This window comes from Carcharodon carcharias, chromosome 17, assembly GCF_017639515.1.
Source record: "Carcharodon carcharias isolate sCarCar2 chromosome 17, sCarCar2.pri, whole genome shotgun sequence".
NCBI lineage: Eukaryota > Metazoa > Chordata > Chondrichthyes > Lamniformes > Lamnidae > Carcharodon > Carcharodon carcharias.
In genome coordinates, this window is record NC_054483.1 from 17879630 (window position 1) to 17906047 (window position 26418).

The 26418-nt window shown below is 42.9% G+C and overlaps 1 protein-coding gene across 1 annotated transcript in view; it reads left to right on the forward strand.

Moving 5' to 3' along the window:
* Positions 1-8957: 8957 nt before the first annotated feature.
* The window catches only part of LOC121289805 (serine/threonine-protein phosphatase 2A 55 kDa regulatory subunit B alpha isoform), a 66573-nt gene continuing 49112 nt past the window's right edge, over positions 8958-26418 (forward strand). Inside the window, exons 1-2 of the mRNA XM_041209644.1 lie at positions 8958-9162; positions 9600-9677. Of these exons, the coding sequence (XP_041065578.1) occupies positions 9156-9162; positions 9600-9677 (85 nt within the window). The 5' untranslated portion in view covers positions 8958-9155. The remainder of the gene's footprint in view (positions 9163-9599; positions 9678-26418) is intronic.

Below are 26418 nucleotides of genomic sequence, written 5' to 3' on the forward strand. Positions count from 1 at the left end.
ACTATCCACGTCAAGTACTTTTCTCGACCACCTCTTCAATTAATTTTGCGATTGGTCCAAAACCCTTGGTGACATTAAAATAAGACTCAGCAGAAAATACTGAGCAACAGGGAAAACGCAAAGAAACCTGGAACATAGGAACTGCGAGACGAGCAAAGACCAAGGGCCATCCACCACCCTGCACGATAAAAAGCAAGTGGAGTTGTTGAAGAATCGTAGCAATCAATCTCTATCAATTAGTCTACAACAGACCCAGACTTGTGGCGAGTTAAACCCCCAGTGGTGGAGAGCTTTGGGAAATATGGGTCCAAAGTCAGCTGCTCGTCACAAGCCTGCCAGACTTGCATGTCGTGTATCAAATTATTCACATACTGTATCCCAAAATTTTATTTTGAAAAAAAAATCAAACACTCGACTGAATGAATCCGTACAGACTACTTCCACTATTTCTCTGGGACCCTGTTCCATCGCAATACGTTTGGCTCACAAAGTATGTTTCGGTTGAGGAGTGTTGAATTATCCCGTTTGAAGTGCAGGCTGAGTCCTCTGACCCCGCTGTTCTGGATACGGTCGACGTTACCTTTTTCCTTTTAGAACCTTATAAACAGCAGTCGTATCACCTCTCAGCTTTCTAATTCCAGCCAGATCCGGGCCTAATTTGCATAATTACTCATAATTCAATCTCCCAGTCAATCGCGAATCAACATGAGGGCGACACAGCGAAGGAGCAAAGTGAGCGGGAAGGAATGAATCTTAAAAGAGTGGAAGCGGTTGGTTAAAGTCCAGGGTAACCTCAGATCAAGGTAAGGCTCCCCTCGCGATTCGGCTGGTAAAGAGACACGCTAGTGTGGGATTAGGCTATTATTTTATTGTAGTTCACAATCTCCAGTTTTTTTCTACAATCCACGACGGGTCAGAGGGGGACATTTTTCAGCGTTGATTGACCCGACACACTATGACTTCACAACCCAGCAATGCATTCCAGGGTATAAACAAACAATCCTCCACGGAACTCCTGCAGACCGCAGAACTATCAAACAGCCTAACCTGATCGGCATAATACATGGGCACGGCGTCACTTGAGGGCTTCTGGATCATGTCGAGAAACTGAGAATGTTTCATATTTAACGAGCCCCCTGGGGGGGCGGGGGGAATATCGTCTGTTTATATGCTGTTGTAACATCGAGACATTTCCTTTTTTTCTCTCTCTGACAATTGTCTCTCTCCCCCCCCCCCAAATGCGCTGCCTCTTGCAGGGGTGCTAATTCTACAGATCACCACAGTTTCTCCAGTACCCCTCCAGGTGGTTAGATGGTGGTATTGCCATTTAAGCTGACAGCAGTGGGCAGCACAGGCCGACTTCATTCTGTCCTTCTGTTATTCTCCATAAACTGGCACTGACCTGGAGGTCTTTCTGGCTATCAATCGGAGGCAGTGTCCCCTCCTTACTTTCTCAGCCTAAGTTTCTGGAGCCATTTGCTAAGTTGTTTGCTAGCAACCCAGACTAAGGTCAGTCAGTCAGCCAAGCCAGCTTCAAATCCACTCGAGCGACAAACGTCAGCATTTCCGTGGTGATTACTCAATATAATGCTCTCTCCACAAGACTCCCTCTCTGAAGAAAACAGGACCTTCTCACGCTGAGCACCTCAATTGCATTAGAAGCTATTATCCCCCCCGGGGATTATATGATACGAGGAGTTACTCGGATAATGTGATTGGACCAAAGTATTAGCGGTTCATTTTCTCTGGGCGGAAAATTGTTCCACGAAGCTGAAGCGAATAATGTGACCGGGTTTTTAATCCTGATCTAAAGCACAAATTAAAACACAGAAAGTGAGAGCGCCCGGTTAACCATTTCAACTGAACCTGCCAGACTGCTCACTCCGGCCAACCTTGCCTCGCCTCACAATCAAAGCATTCTTCGGCCCACCTTGTCCGCGCCCAGCTCCTTGCCAGAGCAATCCAAAAGCTAATCTGCCCTCTTCCCCGGAGCCTTGTACCTTTCTCTCAGTTAAATACCGTATTTATCCACTTGGCCCTTAAACCATACAATGGTGGCTGCCTCGACTACTCCCGGATAAATTGTTCCACGATCGAACCACTCTGCGTTTCTCCTGAGCTCGCTTCTCACTCCCGATGCCGAGTTTTAAATGGACGATTCCCCCCCCACCCCCACCCCCACCCCCACCCCCACCCACCGTCACTGGCCCCAACCCGAGGAAACAAGACTTTGCTAACACCACATCAAAAGCCTTAGATTTTTTTTTTATAAAGTATGAAATCTCCTCATGGTTTTCTGTACTCCAATGTGAAAAATATGTCTCTCTTCATAATGCTTGTTTCCTATCCCTGGTGTCCTCTTGGACTTAGGCTGTACAATTTCTATTGCTTTGGTGTCTTTCTGTCGTGGAGCTGCAAATGTACTCAGTAGCTTTAACCAGGGCCTAACCAATGCTCATCACAGATTTACCACTCCCTCTGCTCTAGTACTTGATGGCTTTTTTTTTGTGGCTTTACTGACCAGCACTCCCATTTGAAGCTTAAGTACACCTGTACCTCTCTGCTCCTCAGCATCTTTCCATTCAATACATCCTTCTGTTTCTCATTTTCTTCCCAAAATGCTTTACCCTATTTTTCTCTGCATTAAGTTACAGCTGCCATCCATCGACCTGATCTGCAAATTTGTCCCAGCTCCTCACTGAAGTCTTTTGAAGTCCCCCTCAATATTCTCCAGTGTAGGGACAGGAGTTGGCCATTTTGTCCCTCGACCCATTCAATGAAATCATAGCTGATCTGTGACCTAACTCCATTGGCCATTGCCTGGTAAGTGTGGGAAACTGAAAATGCAAGGTTTCATGATCACTGGATGTTTCGAAGCACTTCATAGCCAAGTTCCTTTAGAATTTCCTGCCTTGTAGGAAACTTGGCAGCCAATTTGTGCACAACATGCTCCCACAATCAGCAATGTGATAATGTCCAGGTAATCTTTTAATGGATAAATATTGGTCAGGTCACTGGGAATAACTGCCCTGTTCTTCTTTGAAATAGTGCCATGGGATCTTTTATGTCCACTGAGCATCTCATCCAAAAGACATTATGTTAGGGAGCACTCTTGTAAGCTTGGGGCTGAACTCCATTGCTGCAGCAGAGTGGAGGGGGTTCCACTCCACAGCTGATCTTTGGTACCTGATCTGGGTGATCCCATGTTGAAGCTGAAATAGAAAGCATTGCATCCCTCAACGCTAACCTCCCTCAGCTTGAGAACAGCATTAAAATTTTAAAAAGAAACATGCTTTTGAGTGTCCTTTTAACTTTTAATTGCTCGCAACTGTGTTCCCATATCTTTTGGACACTTTAAAAGCCATTGTGCAGCACCCTTCTCCCCCCCCCTCCCCAGCCCCGCCCCTGGACACATGTGCTTTCCATCAGGAATCTTATGCCACAATATGCTGTGAAGTCCCCTGCAGTTTAATAGCCTCCCACCGCACACTTTCCAGGCTCAATACACAAAGATTGCCCACTTGTGCACTTCAGATTTGCCTGGCCACATGGAAAGCTGGTTTTACAGACCGTGCTGTTATTAATATATGTCTGGGTCTACAATTAACGTTATACCAGCGGATTCTATTGATTTTAAAGCATGAACAATGGTTAAATGAAAGAATTAGCCCTGATACAGCATCTTTCTCAACCTGAGGATGTCCCAACATGCTTTACAGCCATCTTCTGAAATTAAGTCTCTGTTATAATGTAAGAAATGAAACAGCCCATTTGCACACAACAAGCTCTCATTAACAGCAATTAAATAATTGACCAGATAATTTGTTTTTAGTGGTTGATTGAGGGACAATTATTGGCCAGGACACTGGAAGAAGGACCCTGTTTTTCTTCAAGTAGTGCTGGGTCTTTTACATCCAGCTGAGATGGAAGATAGGACGTTCAATTAACATCTCCTCCAGTAGATGACACTTCCTGCACTCCCTCAGCACGTGGGTGATGTGCTCAAGTTGGGTTTGAACCCACAGTCTTTAGAGGTGTGAGTGGTACCACTGAGTTTGGGCTGATATATACAAATCACAACCATTGTGCAGCACCCTCCCCCCCCTCCCCAGCCCCGCCCCTGGACACATGTGCTTTCCATCAGGAATCATATGCCACAATATGCTGTGAAGTCCCCTGCAGTTAAATAGCCTCCCACCGCACACTTTCCAGGCTCAATACACAAAGATTGCCCACTTGTGCACTTCAAATTTGCATCACTCTCCTGCCTTCCATTTTACAGCAATATGAAGTGGTGGAAAGCTGAGGGAGAGGCTGAACCAATATGGCGTATACTGAAATTCAAAAGAGGGTCCAACATAACAGAGAGTCAATCTTCCGCATCTGGCACTGGGGGTAATCCTTAGATTACTGCTTTTGAAGTCCTTTTTAATTCCATTCCCAGCTCCCTAAAATTTGCTTTCAGGGCCTCATCCCTTTTCCTATATATGTCATTGATCACAATGTGGACCATGACCTCTGGCTCTTCACCCTCCTCCAAAAGAATGTGCTGCAGTCATTCTGTGACATCCTTGACCCTAGTACCAGGTGGGCAACATACCACCAGTGGAAGTGGTAAGGCAGTCAAGAGGTTGAAAACAGCGTGGGTGGAGAAAAAATATCTAAAAGTGATGTCACCGGAGTCCTGTAGGTTGATTGGTTGGTAAGTATAGGCCTTTCCGGGCTCAGCACAGAGGAGATGATTGGTGAGTGACAGGTAAGTTATTATACCATACTGTAGTAAACACTTTATAGAAAGTTTAAGGTATGTCAGTACAGCTTGCTCATGTGGAATGTGCATCGTGCAGGATGTGGGAAGTCATACAGGCATAAAGTATCCTCGATGACTATGTCTGCAGGAAGTGTCAGCAGCTGCAGAAACCTGTGCTCCGGGTTGCAGAATTCCAGAGCGGCAGCTAGAATCACTGTGATGCATCCACAAGGCTGAGGATAACATGGATTGCACGTTTAGAGAGGTTGCCACACCGCAACTAAGAAGGACACAGACAGAGAGGGAATGGGTGACTGCCAAAGTATCTAATAGAAACAGGCAGGTAGTGCAGGAATCTCCTGAGGCTATCTTGCTCTCTAACCACTTTTCCATTTTGGATACTCGTGAGTGAGATGGTTCCTCAGAGGATTGTAGCAAGCGTCAAGTTTGTGGCACCGGAGGAGAGGAGGAAGAGCTATAGTGGTAAGGGATTGCATAGTTAGGGGTGCAGACAGGCTTTTCTGCGACCCTAGACTCCAGGATGGTATGTTGTCAAGGATGTCACAGAATGATTGCAGCACATTCTTTTGGGGGAGGGTGAACAATCAGAGGTCCACATTGTGATTTCAAGAGCAGTAATCTCAAGATTATCTCCAGTGCCACATGCGGAAGATTGAGCAGTTGAACACGTGACTGGAGAAATGGAGGCAGAGGGAGGGTTTTAGATTTCTGAGGCATTGGGACTAGTTCTGGGGCAGGTGGGACCTGTACAAGAAGGATGGTTACACCTTAACAGGACCGGGACTACTGTCCTCCCAGGGAGGTTTGCTAGTGCTATTGGGTAGGGTTTAAACTAGATTGCTGGGGGATGGGAACCTGTGGGGAAATTCAGGGTGGAGAGGAGAGAAACTGGCATGTGGATACACAGTGTGATTAGTAAGTTTGATGCACAGGTTGCCAAATGGAATTATGATATGATTGCAACAACAGAGGCCTGGCTCAAAGAACGGCAGTACTGGGTAGTAAATATTCCTGTGTACTAAATATTTCTGGGCACAAGGTGTTTAGGAGAGACAGGAAAGGAACAAAAGGGGAGGGAGTGGCAGTATTTATGAAATATGGCATTACAATAATGTAGAAAGAGGATACTCCAGAGGAGTCAAAAACGGAATCTCTCTGGCGAGAGGTAGAAATGAAAAAGTTGTAATAACATTGATGGGTGTAGTATTTAGACCACCAACTAGTGGAAGGGATGTAGAGAAACAAATTTGCAAAGAAATTACAGAGAGGTGCAAAAATGGTGGACTTCCATTATTCAAATATAGACTGGAATAGGAATAGTGCAAAGGGACAAGAGGGGCATGAGTTGCTTTAATGTGTTCAGGATTTTCTGTAGCAGTATGCTTCTGGTCCAACGAGAGGGCAGGCACTGTTGGACCTGGTTCTGAGGAATGGTTTAGTTTAAGTGCATCAAACATCAGTGGGAGAGCAATTTGGGGATAGTGACCTTTGCATCATAAGGTTTAGGTTGGCCATTGAAAAGGACAAGGAACAATCCAGAGCAGGGATAATATATTGGGGAAAAGCCAACTCTGATGGGATGAGAATGCATCTGAGTCGAGTGAGTTGGAATCAAATCTTGGCAGAAAAGACAGTGGTTGAGCAATGGGCCACCTTCAAAGAAACAGTTTGTAGGCAATGACAAGGTATATTCCCTTGAAGGGGAAAGGTAGGGCAATTAAATCCAGAGTACCTTGGATGTTGAGAGAGATAGAGGTGAAGATGAAAAGAAAGAAATGCACGTACAACAGATATCATGTAGAAAATACAATAGAGAATCCGGTTGAATACAGAAGGACTAGAGGGGAAGTGAAAAAAACTTCAGAAAAACAAGGAGAAAGCATGAAAAGAGACTGCAGCTAACATAAAAGGAATCCCAAGGTCTTGTGGAGAAATAGCGAATAGGTATGAAATGAGTACTTTGCATCTGTCTTTACAAAGGAAGAGGATGCTACCCAGGCCAAGGTGAGAGAGGAGGTAACTGGTACACTAGAAGAATTTACGATTGAGAAGAAGGTGTTAGAAAGGCTATCTATACTTGAAATTGATGAGGTACCAGGACTGGATGAGATGCATCCACAGGGTACTGAGGAAGTGAGAGTGGAAATTGCAGAGGCACTAGCGATAATCTTCCAGTCTTCCTTAGACACAGGGGTGTTGCCAGAGGACTGGTGAATTGTGAATATTACACCCTTGTTCAAAAAGGGGTGCAAGGATAAAGCTGGCAACTACAGACCAGACAGTTTGATTTCAGTGGCAGGGAAACTTCTGGAAACTGTAGTACGGAACAAATCAATAGGCACTTAGACAAGTGCAGGATAATTAAGGAATGCCAGCATGGATTCATTGAGGGATAATATCATTTTACTAACTTGCTGAAGTTTTTTTGAGGAGGAAGCAGAGAAGGTTGATAGGGGCAAAGCTGTTGATGTGGTGTATATGGATTTTAAAAATGCATTTGATACAGTGCTACACAGCAGACTTGTGAGCAAAATTCTAGCTCATGGAATAAAAAGGAATATAGGCACTTGGATAGGAAATTGACTGAGTGACTGGAAACAGAAGTGATAAATGGTTGTTTTTCAGATTGGAAGAAGTTTATAGTGGAGTTCCCCAGGGGTCAGTGTTGGGACCCTTGCTCTTCCTAATATATATTGATGATCTATACTGTGGTGTTCAGGGCATGATTGCAAAATTTGCAAATGATATAAAGTTTGGAAACGTTGTCAACTGTGATGAGGATAGTCGTGAACTTCAAACATGTTGGTGGACTGGTCAGACAAGTGGCAGATGAAGTTCAATGCCGAGAGGTGTGAGGTGATTAAGAACTGTAGCTATGAGGATAGATTGGAGAGGTTGGGACTCTCTTTCTTTTCCTTGGAGCAAAGAAGGCTGAGAGGGGACTTGATACAGGCATTCAAGATCCCGAGGGGTATGGACAAGGTAAATAGTGAGAAACTGTCCCATTCTAGAGAGCATCAAGAACTAGACAGCACAGATTTGAAATAATTTGGCAAAAGGAGTAAAAGTGAAGTGAAGAAAAATTCTTTCACCCAGTGGGTAGTTGGAATCTGGAACGAACTTCCTGACAGGGTGGTGGAGGCAGGTTCAATTGAGGTGTTCGAAAGGGAATTGTACTGCTAACTGAAAAGAAAGAATGAGCAAGGTTACAGGGATAAGGCAGGGGAGTGGGAAGTGGTAGAATGCTCTTTCTGAGAGCCAGTGCAGATTCGATGGACTGAATGGCCTCCTTCTGTATTGTAAAAAATCTGTGATTCTCTGGTGGTAGATAAGTTCCAATTCTGAGTACAAAAATTTAGGATGACACTCCCAATGCAGTATAATGGAGTGCTGCATTTTTCACTAAACCAACATCACTAATTAGTTGGTCAATATCATATTGTTGTTTGTGGGAACTTGCTGTGCACAAATTGGCTGTGGCATTTCCCACATTCCAACAGTGCAAAGGTATTTCATTGGCTGTAAAACCCTTTGCGCATTATGAAAGGTGCTATAATAAATGCAAGTCTTTTAGTGACCTATGGGTGGTTGACACCAACTTGCATTTATATAATGCTTTGAGTAGTAAAACGTCCCGAGTGGCTTTAACGCAGCATTATCAAACGAAATTTGACACTGGGGAACAGAAGGAGACCAAATGGACAGATGACCAAAGCTCAATTAAAGAGGGAGGTTTGAAGGAGGGTCTTGAAGCGGGAGGGAGGGTTAAAGCGGTGCAGAAGTTTCGGGAGGAAGCTCCAGAGTTCAGGGCGCAGGCAACTGGTGGAGCAATTAAAATTGAGGATAGGCAAGAGATCAGATTGGAGAAGATCACGGAGATGTGGAAGCGGAGGAATTTTAAAATAAGAATGAGATATTTTAAAATGGGGCATGAGGCGAGCAAGGGGGCGAGTGGGATTTGCAAATTTGGGATTCACCAAATTTGCAGAAGCAAAGCTATGATGAAGCTGAAAAAAAATGGTAATGCAGTTGAGAGAAAAAAAGTGATTGCTGCCAGTGTTAAAATGTTCTCTCTAATGGAGAAAGTGGCTGTGCTGCATGGTGTGGAAGCTGCTTGCAGCTCACTCTGGCCCCGCCCCCTTGCTCCTGCTCGGCCTCCCCTCCCCTCCTCTCCCGATGCGCTGACGTCATTGGAAGATGGCCGGGGCGGGCGCGCCGCCATTTTGAAGGGCTCAGAGAGCGGGGGAGGGCACAGCAGCGCCATCCGAAGCCAATCTGCCGCCATCCTCAGCCCAGTGCAGCCCGGCCTGTCCGCCTGCAGCTCCGGCCACATCCTTGGGCACCGCGCGAACGCCGGCTACCTCCATTTCCAGCTGGTTCCGCCATGGCAGGTGAGAATTCAAGCAGGGGGAAAAAAAGAAGAAACGCAAGCGGGAGTGAACGCTCCCTCCCTCTCTCCCCATCAGTCCCTTTGGCTCTGGGTTTGTTTTTAAAATGTAAAGCCTATTTTTTTTCCCTCCTCTATCCCTCCTTCCTTCAAGGCCTGGCGACTTGAATGCTAAACTCATTCCTCCACAGAGTGAAGGAAAAGGGCAGGGAAGCAGGGATCAAAGCCTTCAACAGTATAAATAATAATTTATAATTTCTGGAGTTTAGTCTGTTGAATTATTTTTAAATTCATGAGAGCCAGCCCCAGTCTGAGGCTGGAGAGATCTTTCAGTGTCTTTCCACCTACACACCCACACCCTCCTAATATATGTATAATTTTAATTTTTAAAAAAATACTTAATGCATATGACTAATTTTTTTTTCTCCTCCATTCATTCAGGAGTTGGAAGTGGTGGCAATGACATTCAGTGGTGTTTCTCTCAGGTGAAAGGGGCTATAGATGATGATGTTGCAGAAGGTAAAAAAAAACTAAATATTTCAACTTCACTAGATTTTTTTTCTCTTTGCCCTCCTGCCCTCAAATCCCTGTTTTTCATTACTTTGTGCACTGGTGTTTTATGGTTTTGTTTTGTTGGAAGATTAAAGTGTCTGATGCAGTTCTCCTGGTGGATTTTTCTGTCTGCAATTCCCAGTTTTTGATGATGGCAAGTGGCTTGGGAGGTTCAACAGATGCACCAAATTAATTCCTTGGAAATGAATCTAATTGCAAAATGTGCTCTGAAACATGTGTTTTTTTATATGCATGAGGAAGGCTGGATGTGTTCATTGAGGGTGGGAGGAAGTACAGTATTCAGCAGGTAAGCATGAAACAGATTTATGAGTGGACATTATGCAGGGCTGAGGAGTATTAATTGATCATAAAACATAACTATTTTCTAATGGTTTGGGATTTGCACTTAATTGTTGAGCTATCTGAAATACAGTCAGCCTTCAGCTGAAGAGTTGACGTTTCGAGTCCTCATGACCCTTCGACAGTTCTGTCGAAGGGTCATGAGGGCTCGAAACGTCAACTCTTTTCTTCTCCGCCGATGCTGCCAGACCTGCTGAGTTTTTCCAGGTAATTCTGTTTTTGTTTTGGATTTCCAGCATCCGCAGTTTTTTTGTTTTTACTTCAGCTGAAGAAGTTGAATTAGTGTGAAACAGCTCTTGACTAAAGTACTTCCTCTGGTGGACCCAAGGCATTCTTTGCCTGACACACACACACGCACACACACACACACACACACACACACACACACACACACACACACACAGTATTCCACGCGTTTTCGTTTTGCACAGGTTTAGTTACCTAAAGTAGCAAAATTCTCATCAGTGAAGCATGACAGGATTTTTGTTGCTTTTTGCTGCCCCTTAGCCTGCCTTGCCATAAAGAAAATCTATCAAAAAATAAGTAACATGTATGTGAAGATCCCGCACTATGGTTCTCTTGGACTGTTATGAGGTTTCAGATGGATCTCCAAACTGATGGCTGTACAAATTCAGCATTGAGTTTTGGTTATAACTCCTAGACTGTACATAGAGTATTAGATTTCTGCATGCACTAGGTGCTGTCATTCCGATTTCAGTAATATGTAATGGTGGATTGATTAATTTGTGGAATTAAAGTACTGTATCTCTTTGAACGGTAAAACACATCATAATTCTAGGTTATTGCTTCCCAGACTTGGGCTGTGTCAGAAGGTATTTTGGCGATTGCAGACGTCTTATTGGTCTAGCAGTAATTTAAAATGCATTGCACAACCCACACACAGGCTTAAATGTGTGCGTGAGAAATAAGCTTGATTTCAATCTGTCAGTCGGATTTTATGTGATGTCTGGTGTATATGAAGTTCTTTGAAAGAAGAGGCTCCTGTTCAATTGACCTCGTAAACTGAGTGAGAAAGGCTCCCAAATTCATGGATGTATATGGAGAGGCCTCCTTCAAATTCCATTCCCTGTGCAAAAAAAACCTGTTGGCCTTGGTGTTTGAAGTAGAAATGGTGGATAAAGTTAAGACTTTGCATTAGTTTTGACGGAGAGAACTCTTGGCAGTGTGCTGGAGGCTAGGATGGATGGACGTGAGATCTTTAAGATCTATTCAGTACTGTGCACATGTTGGGTCCTGGGGTGGAACCAGGAACAGAGTGCAACTAACTGGACCAAGTGATAGAGTTAATATGGGAAAAGTACTGTATGCTTGGTACAGATTTCAATGCCTTGTACAAGGCATTCCTCCAATGGTTACAGTACAGCTGTTAATTTGCATTTAATGGTGTGTGCTCACAGCAGTACCATCCGGCTTGTTTACGCGCTGGGACAACCGCATGTTATAATCCCAGAGCTACCAGACAGGTTCAGATAAAGGTGGCCCTTTGGCCCATTTGATCATCTTTTCCTTCCAGAACGCCAACCCTACAACCTGGCTATAATCCTGTCATTTCTTAAATGGGTCACCTGTTTTTGCTGTAATCACCCTTCCAAACAACATGATTAGTTGTCGGTTATCTGCTATTATGAAGCATCTTATTGGATAGAAGTGAGAGGCTCTGTACCCAAATGCATTATCAGAGGAAATAAACATACGGAAACCAGTACCTCTGAATGCTAGGTAATATTTTAAGTCATCTCTTCAAAATGCTGCTGCCATTCGTGACAGACCTGCACACCTACCAGCATTCGATGCTTGAAGTTTGAGATGACTTCCAGACTCAGTGTAACTTTTGAAAGTGAAACTCATGATGGGCAGTTTAATTAAACCCAAGTTCAAACATTTTATTCACTAATGCTTACACATAGTTGAAATCTTAGTGATAGAATACAGTGCCTAAAACATGCAGTTGGAAGGAGTACCTTTGACTTGTCTTTACAGGCCCTGCACTCTGATCTGCAAGGTGAACTTCAATTCTTTTGGAGAGATTAGATTAACTGTTCCAATGCAAAGACAGAAAAATGATCAGCATTACTGGGTGTGTTTATCTTCTTGAGGTCTCTTGTTAGACAGTTGTAATTGAACAATGTCTATATGTGATTTTGCCATGTTATTTATGAAGTGGTTTGGGATTCTTAAGATTGTGCAGAAACATGGTGCTTGAGTTATGCTGCAATGAGGAGGAGTAGACTGCATATTCTTGCATAGTTTTGCCTAGTTCTCTGTCGTGATGCTATCTCACCAGTACCAGTGCTGCCAATTTGAGTGTGAGCAGTAATGGTTTTATACTAACTCTGAACTGGCGGTGTAACTGGAAATACAAGGCCCAACCAGAATTAGGACTGAAACGGAGTGAGATTCACTGGAGGTGATGGCCTCATACACTTTAGTTTGATATCACATGGAGTGAAAATCCAATGCTGCCAGGCCTTGTTAAGGCTCAGGGATCTCTTGGGCCAATGGTCACTTGGTTAACCCACCTAAATACAATTTAAATGTTTACGGAGCAGGGACTTGCTGCTGCCCGTTTTTTAAAAAAATAGACCACATCTGGAGTATTGTGTACAGTGCTGGTCTCTTTTTAAAGAAAGATGTAAATGCGTTAGAAGCAGTTCAGAGAAGGTTTATGAGACTAATACCAGAAATGGGTAGGTTGTCTTAAGAGGAGAGACTGGACAGGTAAGGCTTGTATCCAGTGGAATTTAGAAAAGTAAGAGGTGATTTGATTGAAACCTTTAAGATCCTGAGGGTTTTGACAGGGTGGATGTGGAGAGGACGTTCTCTCTTGTGGGAGAACCTAGAACTAGGGGTCACTGTTTAAAAATAAGGGGTTGTTCACTTAAGACAGAGATGAGAAATTTTTTTCTGAAGGTCATAAGTCTTTGGAACTCTCTTCCTTGTAAAGGTGGTGGAAGCAGAGTCTTTGAATATTTATAAAGAGCTGGATGGATTCTTGTTTAACAAGGGGGTGAAAGGTTATTGGGTGTAGGCAGCAATGTGGGGTTGAGGTTGCATGCTGATCAGCCATGATCTTATTGAATGGCTGAGCAGGCTTGAGGGGCTGAGTGGCTTACTCCTCCTCATTGCTGTGTTCATATGTAACTTTTGGGAGAGAGACTGTACCAGGCAATGTACCTCTCTACCAGGTAAGGCCTCTCTAATGCTTTCAGCGGAAGCAGGCAGTGTGCACGGCTTTCATCTGAATGAAACCTAAACTGCAGTTAAGCGTACCCTTGCATAGGTATTAAAAGTTCAAGATTGGTGATGAGTGTCCCCGAAAAGAGAAGCTGTAACTATGGCAACAGTTTGGTCTGAGTTTTTAAAATTTCCAACATAACAAAGATGTCAGTGATGTCTACTGGGAAAATACCCTACTTGGCATGACACTAAACACTTGAATCAAGTAGTTTCCATGTTCAGTCCTTGGCCTGTGCAAATTAACTAACTCGACTGAGATGATGCAAATAGCCTCTGAGCCTGGGTTGAGGAAGGGACACTAAACTCGGTCATAGTTCTAGCTTCTGATCATTATTGAATGACCTATGTTGGAAAGAGTTTGCTTGCATTTAGAATAAGAACAAGATCGAGCTTGGCTGTGAAAGCACTTGAGTGAAATGATGCCTGACAATTGCTGTTTGGCCCAAGTCAGAGGGGCAGTACATTGGCATGGTATCCCAGCAAAAGCCAATATGGAAGATGCTTGGAGAGGATGGCTTTTTTTTTAAAAAATTGACTTCAGGATATTTAAACCATTCATGCCCTTCTGCATTCTGTATGTGGAAGTCTTAACAACTTCCTTGTATTGCTGTTGAAGGGTTGTGTGCTGTTCAGTACTGTAAAGTTATCCCATTGTGGCATTTCTGTAATGCAGAGTTATCTGCTTCCTTGTGTCTTGTACTGGTTGTCGAAGGAATTGTTTATTCACTTGGTTGATCTCTCTTAACAATATGATATTAAAGTTTGTGCTCTACCAATACTTCTGGTAGAGAGGCTTGTGACAGTTACGTGATGTACTGGGTTGTTGAGCGCTTGACCAGGGTGACTGTGGTGAAAATCAATATCCTGTTTGAATTCATTTGAGGAAGTTTCTCAGACCACTTTGAGTGAAGTAGGTGTGTTGTCTTTGGGCCACACGTGTGAGCATCTTGATATCAACTGTAGCATACCCAACATTGTCTGACAGAAATTGATCAGGCAGTTCTTCAAAGCCAACCTGTTGATATTTTTGGGTAGATTTTTTGTGACTGAGGCTGTATTAAGTGAAGGGGTTCTGCATTGATGGAAACAAGTTACATTTATAAATCCTTTCACCTAATAAAATGTCCCAAGGTGTTTCACGAGCATTATAAAACAAAATGTGGCACATGAAGGAGATATTAAGTCAGATGACCAAAAGTTTGGTCAAAGAATTAGGTTTAAGGGGCCTCCTAAAGGAGGAAAATGAAGTGTTGAGGTGTAAAATGTATATGTGAAAACCATGTTTTGTTGCGAAATTTATGAAATTGAAACTTATGTAGATAGGTCTTGCCCAACTGAAGCATATGTTGTGTTATTTGATTGCATTAAATCACACTGTAATTTTCATTCTTGTGGAACATGCCAACTTGTGGAACATGTCCAGCAATACACACTTTCTCATTCTTGCTGTTAAAACACAAGTGCTATGTGGGGTGCCCTTCTGTTACTGGTGGTGACACCAATTTGAGGGGATGAATTCGTAATATTGCGCAAGGAATTGTACTACAACACATTCAGTTATGTTGATTAAAATATAATCTTTACCCAAGAGTATATACTAAATAAGCACAATGGCAACATTGCTTTGGAGATCCCTATTCATACAGGATTAAAGAAATATCCTTGCTCCCCCTTTCTTTGTCCCCAAGATGTTCTGCACGAAGATTCTCAATTTACTCTTGCATTGTTAATGGTTATTTTGTTGCATTCTAAATCAGTGTCCTGTTATAAACATTTTGTTCCTTGTAGTTGTTGCAGGATAGCAGTCTGGTACTTGTCTAACTCACCTGGTGAGTCCAGTTTTAACTGTCATCTTTTACCACGTGTATTGATAATACTTGGAAAAGGATGATGATTCATGGTGTCAAGAAAAGAGAGTGCACAACATAATGCCACATAGACTAGAATTGTCCCAAGTTCAGTCTGTGCTGAGTTTACTGTTGTTAGTTAGGACAGCAGTTGGGGTGCTGCATTTGACCTCAACTCTGGGTTCAGGAGGTATCAAATCGCTTTGTGTTCATGCTCCTGGCTGTGAACATGCCCCTTCGGCTTGTATGTGGGTTTAGTCCTGTTTTGGTTGTAGTAGCTGGGGGAGGTTCTTCTACATCTGACTTTGGGGAAAAAAAAATGCCTCTTTGCATTGGTACGCTGAAATCCACCTCATGATGTAAACTGGGCAGGCTCCATTGTACAACGAGCCAAGGAAAATAAAAACACCTTTACTTTAAATTGATGTGTGCAATACAAAGGGATTAAAGTTGGGCAGGACCCACAGCTGCTTCTACATAGTGTTCCAATAAGAAAATAGCATCTGTTCCTGATCAGTGAATTTGAAAAATATTAACTTTTGCTCAAGCTCCTGATAATGTTTCACTGGGGGAAATATGTCCAAAACCATGTTGCTCTGTCTTAGAAGGCAAATAAATATCAAGTATAAACGGAAGGATTTTTCCCTGTCTGTCTTTTCTTCCTTTTCCTTTTAAAATGCTCATTCCTCCTTGGGGTGTGTTTCACAGGTGCAAGTGTTTTTTGAGTGAAAATTCTTCTCCGCAATTGTCGTGAGTCTTGTGAACTTGGAAGGAGTGATGCGACATCAAAACGGAGCCTGGTCTTGTATTCATCCGAGGTCCAGCAAGTGGTAAATGCATCATGATGAAGAGAGGGGACATTCACCTACTTCTCCCCAGATTAAGTACTGAGCGAGCACAGCTTTGGTAGTAGAATGGGAGGAGCATATGATGGAAAGGACTAAATTTAGCACAGAGTACAATGCAGGTTACCCTTTTTATCATTCAATGCCTGACCAGACAGCATTGTATATTCTGATAACCTCACAGTGCCTCAATCGCTGAGAGCTTGGCAAAAGCCCCTGAGATCCTGAGAAATAGGAGCAGGTATAGGCCATTCTACCCATTTAGCCTTCCCTGTCATTCAGTAAGTTCATTGCTGATCTGATTTGTGGTCTTAAATCCACTTTCTTGCTTGCCACCTCCCATGATTCTTGTCCCCATTGTTGATCAAAAATTTGTTGAGCTCAGCCTTGAATATGTAACATGAACCAACCTCCACTGCCCTCTGGGGAAGAGAATTCCAAAGACTCTGTTGGAAGAAAATTCCTCCTCACCTCCACCTTAAATGGGAGACCCTTTATTTTGAAACTGCCCCTGAGTTCTGGTTTCCCTCACAAAAGGAAACATCCTCTCAGCATCTACCCTGTCAAGCTGCCTTAGAATTGTATTTTTCAATAAGATCACCTTTGTTTCTTGTAAATTTCAATGAGTGTAGGCTCAACCTGCTCAATCTTTGCTCCTAAGACAACTCCTCCACCCTGGGAGTTAGCTTAGTGAACCTGGTTAGAAATGCAAGGTAAGGCGACCAAAACTGTACACAGCACTCTTAATGTGCTGTACGGTTGTAACAAGACGTCCCAACTTTTATCTTCCATCCCCTTGCAATAAAGGTCAACATTCCATTTGCCTTCCTAATTACTTGTTGCATCTGCACGCTAACTTTTTGTGGTTTATGTACAAGGATACCAGGTCCCTCTGTACTGCAGCATTCTGCTGTGTATCTCCATTTAAATGATCTGCTTTTCTATTCTTCCTACCCAAGTATGCAACCTTACAATTTTCCACTTTCTACCCCATATGTCAGATGTTTGTCCACTCCCCTATCTACATACCTTTACAGACTCTTTGTATCCTCCTCATAACTTGGTCCCTGTCAATCTTTGTATAGTCAGCAAATTTGGCTGCAATACAGTTGGTCCCTTCATCCAAGTCTTTAATGTGAGTCAGAAATAGTTGAGGCCCCAGCACTGATCCCTGTGGCACTCCACTCATTACAGTTTGCCAACCTGAAAATTATTCATTTATGCCTACTCTCTGTTTCTTGTTAGCTAACCAATCCTCAATGTATGCTGATTTATCACACCAGCACCGTGAGCTCTTATCTTGTGTAATCTTTTATGTGGCAACTTATGGAATGCCTTTTGGTAATCTAATTACACTACAACTACTGGTTCTGTTTTATTCATCCTGCTTGTGACATCCTAGAGCAACTCTAATAAATTTGTCAAACACTATTTCCCTTTGATGAAACCATGTTGGTTCTGCCTGATTGATTTTCAAAACGTCCTGCTACTACCTCTGTAACAATGGATCATAGCATTTTGGCATTGACGGATGTGAAGCTAACTGGCCTATAGTTTCCTACTTTGTCTCCCTAATTTCTTGAATAGAGGCGTTACATTTGCAGTTTTCCAATGGTTGGGACTTTGGTTGAATCTGGGGAATTTTGAAAGATTACAACCAGTGCATCCAATGTATCTGCAAATTCTTCCTTTGAAACCTTAGGATGCAAGCCATCAAGGTTCATGGCACTTGCCAGTCTTTAGTCCCATAATTGTGATTGTTTTGAGTTCCTCCCTCCCTTTGCCACTATTCTTGGGATGCTCTTTGTGTCTTCTACTGTAAAGACACCTACAAAATACTTGCTCAAAGTCTCTGCCTTTTCCTGGGGTTCGAGCCATGTGAAAGTCTGACAAGGTAGGAGCGTTGGGTTCTTTTCCCTATACAAATGAATGAACCAACCAGGTTTTCAAAATGATCCAACAGCTTTTATAGAGGTTTCTTGTTGAGCCCACAATTGAGCAGATTTGTTGAAGTCAGTTTCACTAGTTGCCAGTGGTGGACTTAAACTAATGACCATAGTGTTATGTAACATTCGTGCCACACAAATGCCAGACAATGTCCATCTCCAACAAGAGAGAATCTGGCCATCTCTCTTGAACATTGACCAGAAACTGAACTGGTCCAGCCATTTCAATACTGTGTGCCTATGAAAACAGGTCAGTTGCTGGTAATTCTGAGGTGAGTAACTCTCTTTCTGACTCCCCAAAGCCTGTCCATGGCACAAATCAGAAGTGTGATGGAATATTCTGCACTTGGCAGGTTGAGTGCAACTCTGACAACACTCAAGAAGCTTACCACCATCCAGGACAAAGCAGCCGATTGGCTCCCATCCACCACCTTAAACATTAACTCCCTCCACCTCCGCACATCAAAATGCACTGTAGCAACTTAGCGAGGCTCCTTGGACAGCATCTTCTAAACCCGCAATCTCTCTCACCTGGAAGGACAAGGGCAGCAGATGCATGGGAAACATCACCACCTGCAAGTTCCCCTCCAAGCCACACACCATCCTGATTTGGGACGATTGCCATGGCTTCACTGTTGTTGGGTCAAAATCTTGGAACTCTCTTCTGAACAGCACTGCAGGTGCTCCTAAATCACATGGACTGCGGTGGTTTAAAAAGGCGGCTCACCACCACCTTCTTGAGCAATTAAGAATGGGCAATAAATCCTGGCCTAGCCAGCAATGCCCACATCCTGTGAAAGAATAAATAATAACACTAGTTTACTGTACCTGTTAACTCTTGGGTTGCTGCAATTGACTTGAACAACCCTGGATAGGGGCAAGTCTAAAATACCCCTGCACATAACTGTGTATTCTCTGCCTGCTTGACTTTATCTGCACTGTTTGTTGGCCAGCCAGGCCTTGAAACTTGTATTTATGTAAACCTGTTGACTCAAGAGGCCAAATTCTGAATCTTCCTGAAGAAACCTACCTCATCCTGGAAAAGACCAGTTTGGGTAATGGAGTCTGTCTCTGGATATGGTGTCTTGCCCTGGGAACTTGTCTTCCCCAGTTATGGATGATGCTAGTTCTAAGTTTAGTATAAATCAGGAGCGAAAGGATGCAAGTTGCCTGTTGGATATGGTAAGACAGCTGAAGACGGTGAGTGAGTTTCCCAAGGAGACTTTCTCTGGCAGAAATGGCCTCTGTGGCTGCTGACTCTGCACATGAAATACTCAATGGTTTTACTGGCAAGTTTTTAACATGGAGCCCAATTTTGCATAATGGCTTGTAATTCATAGGTTATATAGTAGAAACTGGAATGTTCAAAACAATTTAGAAAAGCTCATTTTGTAAGGGCCTATCAGTGCTCTTGCGGAAGTTTACTTGTTTCCACATGGCAGGTTTTCATTTTCCTGAATTACAGTGCCACACTGGTGTTTGAGAGAAAATGTATGCACATTGCTTGTTTGTTCTATGAATGTGAAACTGGCCACATACATGCACACAGGAGCAAACTTGGTTGGATGTTTAATGCTGTGTGTCAGCAGATTACCCCTCAGTAATTTTCTATGCCTTACTGCAAACATGTTGTTTGGCTTGGTGCATTTAGCCAGCTGATGGGGGAGGTTGTTGTAGTTCTGGCATGAAACTAGCAGAAGACTGTGATAAGGTGGGCGCAGCACTGGTTATGCTTGTATGGAAGCAAGTGTGTTTATGTTTTCGAGTGAGATTGGACAGAATCCTGTGCATGAGAGCGTGATGTTTTTGGAGTCAAGTAAAAGCACCTCAGTTTCAGTTCATAGAAAAGATAACATATTGCAGAAAGTCAGTGGTACACAAAAGTAGACTGTGGATTAGGACCACTGAGAACCCACATACCTGTGAGTAAACCTTAAGAAATTATTCCCATTGTAGTCCAAATACATGTTGTGACGAGCTTCCTTGATGGCTCGTTGGTGAACTGTGGTATTTTGCTGGACCTTGCAGACCAGCAAAGTCCCAGGTTCAGTTCCTGATCTTGGCCAATATGGCATTTGGGAATATGCCAATTGACCTTCATGTCCTTGAGTTTGAAGGAAGGTAATTGGATAAACTACTTGCTCCTGATTACTGACCAATGGTTAGGGTAAGGATGTCAGTTGCGAATAGGATCAGCTTGATTTCTTCCCATGTTAAGTAACTTGCTGACACTTAGTCTTGGCAGGCTTGGGAACGTTTTACTATGTTAAACGTGATCTGTAAATGCAAGTTGTTCTTCAGGCTAAGTATCAGATGGCTGATGCCTTGGAATGGTCCTATATTATCCGTGCTTCTAGTCAACAGAGAAATGGGGGAGAAAAAAACAGTATCAGCTGCAGGGATAAGTTAATTGTTTGTGTTAATTGGTTTAATTTGGTTATTGGCAAAATGTGACTTGGTGAAATTTGGTGAGCCAGATGGAATGACTTAATGCATGTTTTTCTTCCCACTGGGGTAGTTATTTGTCAGGTGCCTGCTGACATAGAATTGAGCAAATTCCAGGCTGTTTTAACGTTAAGAATATGAATTGGCATGCTACTGTACTGGCTGTGGTTTGCAGTGTGCTTTTTTGACTAACATCACATGGAGGCGATTGCAGTGTCAGTGGTATTGACGCAGAGATGAGTGTGGCTTCAGATAGGGAAATTCCATTTTACCTGCAGTATTGGTTGTTTGGTCTCCATTAGAAAATTCATTGTGTTCCACTACAAGGTTTCATTTGGCTGTAGGGTGAGGCTGTAGAGCCAAGAGTTCATTCTTGAATTGTGTTAGCTAATTTTGGGGCAGCAACTGAGATGCAAATTGGCTTTTAGGCCGAGGAGGGAAAAATGATTAACCAGCATTACTTCCGTCCATGATTCCCTGCTGGGAAGTGTGCTTGGGCAGAAATTGGGTGAGAAGAGCAATGGGTTTTGCTCCATTACAGAATAGCCTGTTAGTACGTAAGTATTGTTAATTTTGGAGTACTTCTACCCCACCAATCATAACTGTAAAAAGCAGGCTAAGAGCATATTTTCTTGAATGCCACACTTCAGTAAGATGTTAACATCACTGGAAATATATCTAAATGTAGCTAGGCCCAAGTTTATATTATTTTCATAGTGCAATTATCATTAAAATGACAGTTTTTCTGAGCTTGGCATGTGGGTGGTTTTGGCATGGTCTGTCTATTTCTGATCTCCAGGTAGTACATTCCCTTCAAACGCTGCTGTCTTTGCATTGATGGTGCTCCCATAATAGTGCAAGGAGATTGCAGGATTTTGACTTAGCAGTGATGGGCAAATGGCAATGCATGTCCAAGTCAGGATGGTGTGTGTAACTTGGAGGTGATGGCACAAAAGCAAAATAGTGGATCCTGGAAATCTGAAATAAAAAGGAAAAAAAAAGCTGGAAATAATCAAGTCAGGCAGTGTCTGTGGAGAGGAACAGAATAAACTTAACAGGTCAATGACCTTTCATCAGAACTTTTTACAACTTTCTGATGAAAGGTCATTGACCTGAAATATTAACTGTTTCTGTCCATACATGCTGTCAGACCTGTTGGATATTTCCAGCATTGTTTGTTATTGGAGGTGATGGTATTCCCATGATGTTGCTCTCCCTCGTTAGTGGTAGAAATCATTGGCTATGAAGTGCTATTGAGATTGTTCATAATGTGTTCACAGTGCCCCAGCAAAATATGTTAAATATGGTACCAGCGGATCTATCCTGGATGTTTAGCACAGATATCGATGTCAGAGTTTTTCTGTCATGTTCTGTCACAGCGAGAAGAATACAGGGCTTTGTCCTTTGGCTGGGTTAGCTCTGATAATTCGTCAGTTAAGAGGAGGAATTAAGTTGGCAATTTGAGTTGCCCTCTGAATGGGATAAAGGGCTTTGGCTGCCAAACTTTATTTGTGAGTATTCAATTTATACAAATCAACTCTTGGTAGGAATTTTCTTGAAGTTTTGCACGTGCAGTGTGTGTGAGAAGTATAAAATAGTTCAAGAGCTATTGCTATCCTTGGGTGTGACCATGTCAGCTTTTCTGGTTGAAAGAAGAAATTCTTTAATTCCAAGCACCAGAGATTTAAGAAAGGGGTTTGCTGAGGAAACTTTAGTATTTGTAGCTAAGGCTAGGCAGCACTTGTCTCAAGTGGCTTGATATTAATCCCATGACATACTCGGCATGTGTGACTGGCTCATCTTGATTTAATACAGTGGATAATTCCTATAAGTTCTGGCTTTGGGGCATTTACCCAGCAAAAGGGAGAGTGGGGGAAAATAACACAAGCACACTCTCCTGACACAAATGTGGTTTGGAGACCACATTGTAGAGTTTGTGTTGAGGTTTGAATTCTGTGGAGAACCTGCATTTGAATACAATTCAGAGTGGCTCTCTGGCTACACAATAGCTTTCCAGCGCATTGCAAGGGCCCTGATGTGAAATGAGCTGGGTCCATCACATCATTAATTGAGTTGACACCCCTTACGCGACACAAGGCCGGTAAGTGGAAAGCTTGGAAGATTCACACTTAGTTGGTTTTCTTATTGAGCAAGAAAAATCAAACTTTGCTCCGCCTCCATCTGACTTTGAAGTGTGCAGCCTTTATGCTTCCTTTCCCATGAGAAATGGTTAGCTTGGAATATTGTGCATGGGGAGTGCCTTGAGCCATGCTCCCCGTAAAGTCGTTATGAACAAACTGGTGGACTTTTTCTAGTTCTGAGACTTGGGACAGGAAACAGAGTTCGCCACAAAAACATCAGAGCTGTATTGATACTCATTGTGTCAAATGGCCAGTGAGTGGCCATTGTTCCAGAATCTTTTTTTTAACGTGCACAATGAGGCTGAATTATTCAGAACAGGAAAAGCAAACAACATTTTCCTGTTGCTTCAGGTTCCTGGACATTGTGTGTGGAAAGTGTTGTTTGCCAGCGGTCTTGGATAGAATTTGATGCTGTGTGTCGTCATGGCTGCATTTGCTGGTGGCAGCTATTTAGTGCCTAAGTTTACATTCTTCAAGTCGGAGTCTTGTTGATTAGTGGCTGCAGAGCTGAATTTTGTTCTCATCTGCTTCTACACGCACAGCTGAGACTATTGAAAAAAGTTATAACTTAGGCTACAATAGCATTTTAAGAGCACTGTTAAACTTGGTTGGCTTGCAAGAGAAATTAATTGAAGAGCATGACAAGATGGAGGCAGAGGTGTATGCAGTTAATTTTACAAACACCATGTTTTGTCATGTCTTCAATTATTGATGCTTTGTTATAAAAATTGATTGACCACTCTTTGTGAGACATAGACCCTTAGAAAATTGTATGGCTTGTATATCCTCTGGCTCTGTGCATGAACAAGCAAAAAGTGACAACCGCTTTTTGAGTGTGGCTTAAATTGCTAGATTTCCTTTGGCCTTCATTGGCTCTTGGTCTGCCAAGACCTTATTGTTTTTTCAAAAAATTCTCACTTTTTAAATCCATTGTTGGCCTCACTCCCTCCCTGTCTCTGTAACCTCCTTCAAGATCTGTGTTTCTGCAATCCTGGCCTCCTGTGCATCACAAATTTTCATTGGTCCACCATTGGTAGCCTCCATTCTAAGCTTGTGAGCTCCCTGCTTAACTGTTTTCCCCTTTCTATTTCTCCTAGTCTAAGAAATTCCTCTAAAATCCACCTCTTTGGCCAAAACCAATCATCTGTCTGAGTATCCCCTAATGTGGTTTATTGTCAAATTTTGTTGGTTAATGCACTTGTGAAGTGCTTTGGGAGATTTCAAGTTGCAATACAAATGCAAGATGAGGCTGGCCTTGTTACATAGCTCTAACCTTTATCTAAAATTCAATGCTGGTTACTGGGTTTCCCCTGTGTATAGATGAAGGATGAAAATGAAAAAGGCTGCATGGCGTTATGATGGGTTGAAGATAGCTGACAAATTACAAGCCATAGTTTCTTTGGGTACATATGGCCTTGTTAAACCTTGCAGGAGGAGGTCCTGCAGTTAGTTTGTGATCTGAAACTTTGTGGAATTTCAACCTTAAATTTGCAGACATTTGCCATATAAATGTAGCGTAATGGTAACAAGCAAAAAAAAATCTTGTACTTAATGAATTTACTGCTGAAGATGAGTTGCACTTATTCTGTAGTTACCAAGCTTTGTTTTCATTGATCTCTTGTGTATTCCTTGTAAGCTTGGCTAATAACGTTTCTTTTGGAATTGCTTATTTTTTGCCAGACAGATGTCATTCTTGAGCATTCTGGGAAACTTGGAATTCATTTTTAAGCAGAGGGTTGAAAATCGCCTTTGCTCATTTGAGAATGGCAAAACAATTAGTGATCTAGATAGGATGGGCGAATATACTCAGGCTATCTTATTTAAGTGGCTAAGAGATAGAAAGAAAATCATTTTACAGCATTAAGTGCTTATATTTTCACGTATCCATTGCGCTAATTATCTCCCCTCCCTGTGCTGTTCTTTCTGAACCTCTACCACTTAGGTATCCATTGAACTGGCAATCAGCTCACTGCTGTCCTGATGTGGCATTTATACTTGCTCTTCAATCTGGGTGAGTTAGGTACTGAAGCAGGAGAGCCCTGGGTGATGTTTCCTTTTCTCTCCACCCTCCCTCATAGAGTATTGTTGATGATGTTTAGGCTGTCACTCTAGCCACACTTTGGCTGACTCAGCCCAGACCAGGGACCTTGCTGGTATGCATGGCACTGTGCCACACTGTGCAGTGTACTTAGGCACTGAGCCATCATGGCTATGTGTTGACAGGATTGGTAGGGAACAAAACAGTGTTTCAGGAGCAGAGAGCAGCACAGCTGAGCCCGATTCATTTTCCATCCTGTTGCCCAATTGTGTGCAGATAGGACCAGAATTCACAGTTAGCGGTCAGCCTCAGAAAGCTCCTTACCCACTTCCACCACAGGCACTGATGGGCTAATTGTAGCACTCTTGCTGTTGCTGAAGTTCGCTGGTTTCACCCAGAATAGGGATCTGATCTGTAATGCAGTTACATAGTGAGCATTAAAGACATCAGCTGATCTGTCTGAGGAGCTGTAAAACCCTTTTTCAGCGGAGTGGCTGGTTGTTTTCACCCAGATGAACTTGCTGCTGCGTGTGGCAAAGCATAGTCAGAAATCCTTCAGCAACTATCTCTCCAAGTTGATTCCCAAAATAGAAGCTGGACCTTTAATCTAACTAAGTGGTGAGTATTAATGAAATCTGACTTGAAAGAATAACTGACCTCTACTGAATTTTGGCCTGTGCAGCTGTGTAGCGACTGATTCCAAAGACTTGAGCTGTGTCCATGCCACCTGCTGCCCAGCAACCAACCAAATCATTGCATCAAATTAAAAATCAGAAAGAGCTTTGAGAATAAGTAAGGAGTAACCTTGCAGTGGCAGGAGAGTTTGTTAACCAGAGGCCGTCAATTTAAGATAATTGGCAAAAAGTATCAGGTGACATGAGTGGGAGGGGTTGGGGGGAGGGGGGCGTGGGAAATGTATGCTTCCAGTTATGATCTGAAATGTACTGCCTGAAGGGATGATAGAAGCAGATTCAGTAGTAACTTTGATAAGAAAACCGGGAAAATACATGAAAAGGAAAATACATTGGACTGTGGGGAATGAACAGGTGGCATGAATCGGCTATCTGTATGAAAGAGTTAACATGGGCAAGGTGGGCTGAATAGCCTCCTTATGTGCTGTAACGTTTGATGATTCTACCACTTTCCTTTCAGATTAAGGTGATTGAATTGCCAACATCGTCGGAGTGAGATGATGTGCTACAGAATCTTGAATCCTGATTCTTGGATGCGATGCTCCAGCTGCTGAGTTCACGAGTTGAACTATAAAGCAATGGAGAGGGCAGCTGCATGGCGGGACAGTCACACTGAGATGTAACTCATTACTCAACCTTGGAGTCACAGTGCTGGAGCCTTGGGGATAGAATGGTGAAAGCAGGAATTACATGGAACATAGAGCACAGAAACAGGCCATGTGGCCAGTGAGTCTGCTGTTTCTACTCAAACACTAATTGCTTCTCAATCCATCTACCGTATCCAAGCCTTTGAGCAAACCTTTTCTTTCATGTATTCATTTGGAAAAGTCAGCTTCATTCTTTCAAGTGCTTGGCTTTCATGTTAATAATGATTACTTATCCAGTGTGAATTTGACATTAATCTACCATGCACCTGACATCGGTCCTGACCTTGTACAAACTGTCCCTGATAGGGTCTGACACTTTTTGTTCTGTATTACAGATGCAAAAAGTAGCAGCTGAATCGTGGGCTATTGTTCGCAAAATAAGGTGTAGGTAAACGGATTGCTTAGCTTGGAAAGCCAGAACAGGACTTGACACAACTATAAAATTTTCAGTGTTTAAGTGCGACTAGAGAAATGTCCAGGCTGTTTTCC